Below are 8874 nucleotides of genomic sequence, written 5' to 3' on the forward strand. Positions count from 1 at the left end.
TCTAAGTTAGCACGATTTACTGTTGTCTCGTTAAAAACCTAGCCGAAAACCCCATTTTGGGACAAAACTTGTTCAAGGGAAGAGTGCAATGCGTGCTTTCAGACCTAATAGTCACATTCTCCCTTGGCCGTTGCCAGCAAGTGTTGGTCCGATTCATAATATTATTAAAAAGTAAATGAGGTCGCACCTTAGAAGTAGTGTCGCTTTAAGTGTGTCACGTTCCAGTTGTTCGGTAGTTGTACATTGTTTCCTGCATCGAGTTTGTATGAGCCTTTGCCGGTAATTCCGATGACTCGATATGGTCCTTCCCAATTTGGTCCCAGTTTCCCCTCGTTCGGGTTCCGGGTATGCAGCGTCACTTTCCTTAACACCAAATCCGCGATCTTGAAGTGTGGGAGGTTGGCTCTTTGGTTGTAGTATCTTTCTATCCACTGTTTCTGGGCGGCTAACTGGACTAGGGCGGCCTTATGCCTTTCATCCAATAGTTCTAGGCTCGTGTTCATGGCCTCGCCGTTCGACTCTTCGGTCGCATATCGGAACATGAGGCCCAATTCTCCCACTTTGATTGGTATTAATGCTTCGGTACCGTAGAACAATGAAAATGGGGTGACCCTGGTACTAGACTTCAAGGTTGTACGATACGCCCATAAGACTTCGGGCAAGATTTCTTTCCATATCCCTTTGGCATCGGTCAACCTCTTTTTTAGGTTTTGAAGTATGGTCTTGTCTGTTTATTCCGCCTGTCTATTCCCACCAAGGTGATAGGGTGTTGATAAGATCTTTTTAATCTTGTGATCTTCAAAAAATTTGTTTACCTTGATGCCGCTGAATTGCTTCCCATTATCACACTCGATCTCGGTTGGTATCTCGAATCGGCATATTATGTGATCCCAAATGAAGTCAATGACTTCCTTTTCCTGGACTTTCTCGAACGCTTAGGCTTCGACCCATTTAGAAAAATAATCGATCATAAATAGTATGAATTGAGCCTACCAAGTGCCCACGGAGGGGACCGACAATGTCCATTCTCCATTTCATGAACGACCATGGGGACAAGACCGAATGAAGTAGTTTTCCCCGTTGGTGGATCATCCGTGCGTGCCTTCAGCAGGTGTCGCATCTTCGTACAAAGTACTTTGTATGTTTCTCCATTCTGATTTAATAATAGTCGGCCCCGATTAATTTCCGAACCAAAGATTCCGCCCCCGAATGGTTTTCGCAAGTGCCTTCGTGAACTTCTCTTAAAGCATATTCGGTATCCCCCGGCCCCAAGCTTATGGCCAGTGGGCCATCGAATGTCCTCTTGAACAGAGTCCTTTCGGACAAGATAAACCTGGAGGCCTTCGTATGCAGAGCTCTTGATTCTTTAGGATCCGAGTGCAATTTCCCAGTATTCAAGTAATCTAAGTACTTGTTCCTCCAATCCAGGTTAAACTTGTCAAGTTTATTTCGGCATGGCCTTCTTCTACCACCGATTTCATGAGCAGTATGACTGTTCCTGAACTGAATTCATCGTCATCAACCGATGATCCCAAGTTAGGCAGAGCATTGAGCTCGCAATTTTGATCTCGAGACATGTGTTGTAGGGTCCATTCCTTGAATTTATGCAGCGTTACCTGCAATTTTTCTAAATACCTCTGCATCCATTCCTCTTTTACTTCAAATGTCCCATTGACTTGATTTACCACAAGGGGGGAATCACACTTAGCTTCGACCACCTTGGCGGCTTTTAGCCAATTCGAGACCTGCAATCATGGCCTCATACTCAATCTCATTGTTAGTCAATTTCACAGTTGTAATAGATAGCCTAACTATGTTACTCGTAGGTGGCTTCAACATGATGCCAAGTCCGGACCCCTTTGCGTTCGAAACACCGTCCATAAAGAGGGAAGAGATTCCCGAGGAAGTCCCTGAGGCTAATAATAATTCCTTTTCGACTTCGGGTATTAACGCCGGCGTAAAGTCGGCCACGAAGTATGCCAAAATTTGTGATTTGATGACTGTTCGGGTTCGATACTCGATATCGTACCCGCTAATTTCTATAGACCATTTGGCCAACTGGCCTGAGAGCTCGGGTTTGTGCATAATGTTTCTTAGTGGGTAAGAGGTTACGACACACATGGGGTGGCACTGAAAGTGTGGTTTAAACTTCCTAGAGGCGCTTAGCAAAGTGAGCGCTAATTTTTCCATGTGAGGATACCTTGTTTCGGCCTCACCTAGAGTTCTACTGACATAGTAAATAGGGAATTGCATACCTTCCTCTTCTCGAACTAAGACTCCACTAATCGCCACCTCAGATACCGCCAAGTAAAGGTACAGTTGCTCATCTGCCTTCGGAGTGTGGAGCAGGGGCGGACTCAAAAGGTACCATTTGAGTTCTTCTAAAGCTTGTTGACACTTTGGGGTCCGGGAAAAATTATTCTTCTTCTTCAACAATGAGAAGAACCGATGGCTTTTTTTTGAGGACCTCGATATGAACCGGCCCAAGGCGGCTATACACTTGGTCAACCTCTGAACGGCCTTGACGTTGTCCACCACAGTGATGTCTTCTATGGCCTTAATTTTGTCGAGTTTAATCTCCATCCCCTGATTGGAAACCATAAACCCGAGGAACTTTCCCGATCAGACCCCGAAAGCGCACTTCTCTAGGTTCAGCTTCATATTCTATTTTTTTAATATGTCAAAGGTTTACTGCAAATGTTTCAAATGGTCCTCTGCTCGTACCGACTTAACCAACATGTCGTCAATACATACTTCCATTGATCTTCCTATATGTTCTTCGAACATTCGGTTTACTAGGCATCGATAAGTGGCACCGACATTCTTTGATCCAAATGGCATTACGCTATAACAATAGGTGCCGAGTTTAGTGATAAAGGAATTTTTTTACTTGATCGCCCGGGTCCATCCGAATTTAGTTGTACCCGAAATAGGCATCGAGAAAACTAAGTATGTTGTGCTCGACCGTCGCGTTGATCATCAGATTGATGTTAGGCAAAGGAAAGGAAACCTTAGGGCATGAGTTGTCAAGTCTTTCTAATCTACACGCATTCTTAACTTATTTCCTTTTTTAGGCACTACTACTGCGTTAGCTAACCAGTCCGGGTACTTAACTTCCCGAATGGACCCTATTTTAAGGAGTTTAGATACCTCGTATTTGATGAATGCATGCTTGACCTCGGTTGAGGTCTTCTCTTTTGTTTAAACAGGTGGAACTTCGGAACCAAACTCGGGTTATGTCATATCAAGATGGGACCAGGCGAAACAAGATATGTTAATTTTAAGGAAACTAATGAGTTCTTTCCTAAGCTCGGGGATTAACCCCGTGCCTAGGTATATCTTTAGATCCGGTAGGTGTTCGGTTAATATGACTTGTTCTAGCTCCTCGATCGTCGATTTAGTGATGTCGGTATCATCAAGAGCTATGAATGATCTCGGAATTCCGTAATCATCCTCTTCGTCAATTCCTCATTCCTCCGGTCCGATCGTGACTGGCATCAATGATTGCTATTTGACTTCAGCCTTTCTAGTCGATTTTGTGATTTTTAATGTCGAAACAGCGGGTACCGGGAGTACTTCATCGATTGCAAATATATCCTTTGCAGCCGACTGCTCTCCGTACATTGTCTTGATCCCTCTCGGTGTAGGGAACTTCAATGCCTGGTGCAATATCGAAGGTACCACCCTCATGTTGTGAACCCGTAGTCTTCCGAATAGAGAGTTATATCTCATATCCCCTTCAATCACATAGAACTCTGTTTCCTGGATGGTACCGGCAGTGTTCACCGGTAGGGTTATCTCCCCTCTAGTGGTTTCGCATGTCATAATAAATCTGTTCAACACCCGAACTACTAACACTATTTGGTCTTGTAAACCCAACTGCTCTACGACCCTCGGTCTAATGATGTTGGCCGAGCTGCCTGGATCAATCAACACACGCTTAACTCGAGATTTATTTATATCTACAGATATTACCAGTGCATCATTATGCGGTTGTACGACGTCTTCGGCATCCTCATCGTTGAACGAAATGGTTCCCTCTAGGATATAATCTCGGGTTCGTTTTTCCCTTGTGATGGACACTTTAGTGTGCTTTATCATTGGTCCCTGGGGTATATCGACCCCTCCAATGATCATGTTGATGATGTGCTGAGGTTCTTCTTCTTCGGTCTATTTGTTGGAGTCCCTGTTCCTGAAGTGATTTTTTGCTCGATCACTTAGAAATTCCCGGAGATGCCCGTTATTGAATAACCTGGCCTCTTCTTCTCTTAATTATCGGTAGTCCTCGGTCCTGCGGCTGTGAGTGCTATGATACTTGCACATCGAGTTAGGGTCTCTCTATGTAGGGTCAGACAACAATGGTCGAGGCCACTTGGTATCCTTGATGCGTCCGATGGCAAATACGATGCTGGCAGCATCGACATTGAAATTATATTCCGATAACCTTGGTGCTCCCTGGCCCCGAGTGGCCTATCGAAACTGTTTTTGCATATCAGTCCCCGGCTACTATGGCCTAGATCACTCTTCTCGTTCCTCGTAGGGTGACGCCCAGATCCGTTACACCTTCTATCTCCGCTATACGGTTGGTACCGATCTCTGCTCGGTCTCGTCTCATGATCGACAACTTTCCTAGACCTGTTGTTGGCTCTAATAGGATAAACGGACCCAGAAGGGCCCACGAGTTGATCGTCCTTGACTCTGATTTTTGACAAGCACCTATTGTAGACGTCGACCCAACTTACCACCGGGTACTCTACCAAATTTTATTTTATCTGTTATGAAGTCGAGGAGCTTCGGGGGTTATGTCCTTAAGTGAATTCCTGAACAGACCAATCATCCGCAATTGGAGGCAAGTCCATCCGTACCATTTGAAACCTTGATACGAACTCCCTGAGCATTTCGTTTTCTCTTTGTTTTACCTTGAAAAAATCCGATTTTCTAGTCTCGAACTTGATGGCCCCAGCATGCGCTTTCACAAAAGCATCTGCAAGCATAGCAAACGACTCAATAGAATTTGGGGGTAAGTTGTGATACCATATCATTGCTCCTTTTGACAGAGTTTCTCCGAACTTCTTCAGCAAAACCGACTCGATTTTGTCATCTTCCAAGTCGCTCCCCTTGATGGCAATGTGTAGGAGGTCACATGCTCATTTGTATCCGTGGTTCCGATATATTTTAGAATATCGGGCATACAAAACTTCTTCGGGATTGGCTACCGCGCTCGGAGAAAAGGCTTTTGGAAAAATTTCTTGGAGTCTAGGCTTTTCAATATCGGAGGCGCTCCTAAGATTTAATCGACCATGTAGTTATAGGTCTCCACTTTTTTGTCGTTGGCCTCAATTTTCTTCTCCCCTGATTCAACCCGCTTTGTCAATTCTTCAAGCATCTCATTGTTTTGGGGTTGGTCCCAAGCTCAGCCTCATCCACCCTCCCGGTGTTTTGCTCACTTCTTTGGGTACTCCCCCGGACCGTTCGGGCTCGCCCTACAAGAAGTGTGGCCTTGATTTTGTAGTTTCACTATCGCCGCCTGTTTAGGATGCAACATTTCGAAGAATAGACGCAGGCTTATCCCATCACCTTTGCCTTCAGGTGTTTCTCGAACCGTTACTCGTGGGCCTCCGCAAACGCTGTTCTCGGGGTCAGTTGGCAGGTGGGCGTCAATAGCAACCTGTGAATTGGTGTAGATTGGTTCAGCAACTAGGACTCTGTTAGTATCAATAGGGAATACCTCATTGCTAGGCACCAAGTTGTTATCCATAATGGCCAGACTCAGCCTCAATGTTCATGTGAGCAGACTGAGAGTTTGACATCTTCAAGCAAACCTGAAACTGAAAACTTAAAGAACAAGCATAAAATAGAGTGTGTTATGGAAATTTGTATCAAATTACCACTATAATCCTTAGTCCCACGGTGGGCGCCAAACTGTTTACCCTTAGAAATGGATAACAATTGAATTTAGACGCGGTTTTAAGGATAGGTGGATTGATTCAATACAAGCGACAATAACGTTAGATAAGCGAATTAAGGGTAAAATAAATAACCAAACCAGTTGTGGTGTTAGGTCTGGGCTCGGGTCTGAGCTTAACAATTGTTCTGCCCTCGATTCGGGGCCAAATATATATATATATATATATATATATATATATATATAATATATTATATATATATATATATAAAGAGCTATGAACTAAAATAAGAACCTTTGAGTAGCTTAGAAGCAGAGAAAACAAGTCTATACTGCCTTGATATACGTGCTACCATGTGTTTCTTGAATAAAAACCACTCCTTTTATATAGTAGGAGAGTTTCATCCCTAGTATAACTCTAAGAAAGGTAAAAATAATTCTTTTTCGTTAGTTACTGATTTGCTTCCGATACGGGCCGATATCTTTGCCGTGATATCCGGTTGAGCGCGGATATCACGGTCCTTCGTTAGTCCTGTGCAACCGTTTGGTAATGCTTTCCGAGGTATTGGTGTTCGAACCGAATTCGGGGGGCATCGTCTCGATGGCTCCGGTGGTAAGCGCTTTGCTCGGGCCCTAGTACGAGAGGTTCCTATCCGATTCCATATAGGTGTCCTTGCTTCGTTTGCCCCTCCGGAAAATCAAAGTGTTCATCAGCCCGGTTTTACCCGTATTCACGTGTATAAAGAAGGAAAACCAACCAGGCTATCAAATATTACTGAATCGAAATCTTGTGTTACTGGGATAAGAGTATAGGGTCAGAAGCACGAGATTCGATACGCGTTTTCAACGGCCAACAAGCAAAAAACTTCACTCTACACATCATTCGGAGTCACTGCGGTATTGGTGTAATAATGAAATATATATCTTCTACCCAAACGACATCAATAGTTCGGTCTGTACATGTGATTAAGAAAAAGAAAGAGTAGATAATTTGCATAGATTGAATGTTACGTAATCAAAGTGAAGCCCAACGTATAGGATTGATTCTTAAACAGCAATAATTAGACGAAAAGAATGTCACAATTAAGCAGGATCCTGGCTTAACGATGCAGTGATTACCACTTCAAGGAATAAAGTTAACAGTAAACAAGATTATCCAAATTTAATAATGGTGCATGCCATACCGAAAGGGAAACATAAAATTAGGGACCACATAATTGGTCTCTTAAGTAAGAACTAAGTAAGAAAATTAATGGTGTGTCTGTTCTTTTATGCTGTCGGGTTGAATTTATGGATGGTAGATCTATTTTACACAAGCTAGCTAGTTCCATTAGTGATGGCTCTTATGTTTTGCTCGTGCAACAAGATCTTCTACAAACGTGCTGTGCATTATAATTATAGGTCTAACATGGTATGAGATTTCCTTTGAGCAACTTGTACTTCACGTGCTTGCGTTTTGTCATTTACGTAATTGAAAATTTGCATGGGAGACTATAAACCTTTCCTTCTTTCCTGCTTCTTTCCTCCCCTAACCCCCAATTTTTCGTTTAAGTTTCATTTTTATATACTAACAATGTATTTTATAAGATTGAAAGTGTACAATAATCTTTACATTATCAAATTAAAACTTGAAAAAAAGTTAATTACTTGATAGTATAATTAATATATACTATAATTGTTCTTTGCAATTTTACTTTGTGGGTGTTGTATTGGAGTCTGTTTCCCTAGAACTGGACAAATAATATCTATATATTTTATTTTAGTTTTTTCAAAACTTGGATGTGCTAAGTAAAAACCTCTGGAAAATAATAATAATAATAATATAATAGAGAAGTAATTAATTAAGTTGTTTTAATTTGAAGATGAGGGCGCATCGGAATAATAATTATTTTTACACATTAGACTATATACCTTTATCAAGTTACACGATTTTATACATTGGGTACTCCTAAAAGAATATGATGAAGGTGTAATTTTAATGAGTCAAATCATGACTACAGTAGTAAACTATGATCAGTCCATCCAAGATCTCTTTTTCAGAGTCGAACAATTTCTCTATGTAGTGATGCTGCACAAAGGTGATTCCACTTGTCGACCTTTATTAATTCAGGTTCACATTGAAAAAATTGAAAGTAGCTTGTTTTTACAGGGTATAGAATCTTGACATGCATTCTACAAAGTGTATTATTTGAGCACGAACTACAAGAAGAAATTGGCAGTCTAATAATCACCTTCTCTGACAATTACCACCCACTACTAATTTCATTTGAGGTTTTATTATCATGATTCATCCAAGTTTCTACTACAAAAATAAACGTGTACTACATTAAAGAATCAAATTTTCAGTAGTATTATATGAGTTGTTGGAGTTGAAAAAGATTAAGAGGGGCTCGAGTAAGATCTTATTACTCCCTCCGTTCACTTATACTTGACACGTTTTGACTTTTTATACTTTTTAAGAAATAATAAATGAAATGCGTAATTTATCATGATACCCATATTAAATGATGCATATTTTATTGGATTTGAGAAAATAATTTGAAATGGGTAATAAATAATATGGGTATAACAGGAAAAAAAATTGTCTTCTCTTGATATGCGTATAATGACAAGTAAAAATGAAAATCTATTTTTAATATATATGTCAAGTGATCACGCCCAACTATGCCTTATAAAAAGGACAATGCGGTCGTTGCAAATATAATCCGGTTTACAAGTCCGGAGTCGAATCCCACAGAGAACTAAGGTTTAGCTACAGTTGTTCACTATCACCAAGAAGACAAGCTTGAACAATTCCTAACTTATAGATATTAAGATTCTTGTGTTTAACTACTTAACTAACAAATTAAAATAGTAAATTAACAACTAAAGATATTGAGGGTTAGAGAAAAGATTAAGGAGGTCTAGAGTTATGATTTCCCCAATTGTCGGAATCCTTCCCGCTATGTCTTCTATAATTTCGCCTAAGT

The 8874-nt window shown here is 41.2% G+C and overlaps 1 protein-coding gene across 1 annotated transcript; it reads right to left on the minus strand.

Moving 5' to 3' along the window:
• LOC109229991 lies at window positions 1159–2601 on the minus strand. Its single transcript, XM_019395531.1, has 3 exons — window positions 1792–2601; window positions 1617–1745; window positions 1159–1503 (listed from the first exon to the last, which is right to left on the minus strand). The coding sequence occupies exons 1-3, from the start codon at window positions 2599–2601 to the stop codon at window positions 1159–1161; spliced, it is 1284 nt and encodes a 427-aa protein (XP_019251076.1).

Source organism: Nicotiana attenuata, chromosome 7 (assembly GCF_001879085.1).
Source record: "Nicotiana attenuata strain UT chromosome 7, NIATTr2, whole genome shotgun sequence".
Taxonomy (NCBI): domain Eukaryota; kingdom Viridiplantae; phylum Streptophyta; class Magnoliopsida; order Solanales; family Solanaceae; genus Nicotiana; species Nicotiana attenuata.

What these genes read in the sequence shown, in the direction of transcription:
- LOC109229991 (XM_019395531.1), bottom strand. Translation starts at nt 2,601, where the DNA reads ATGGTTTCCAATCAGGGGATGGAGATTAAACTCGACAAAATTAAGGCC. An exon ending in TTAGGCTATCTATTACAACT is followed by an intron (nt 1,746 to 1,791) that starts GTGAAATTGACT and finishes CCATGATTGCAG; the next exon opens with GTCTCGAATTGGCTAAAAGC. An exon ending in GGTATTTAGAAAAATTGCAG is followed by an intron (nt 1,504 to 1,616) that starts GTAACGCTGCAT and finishes CGATGAATTCAG; the next exon opens with TTCAGGAACAGTCATACTGC.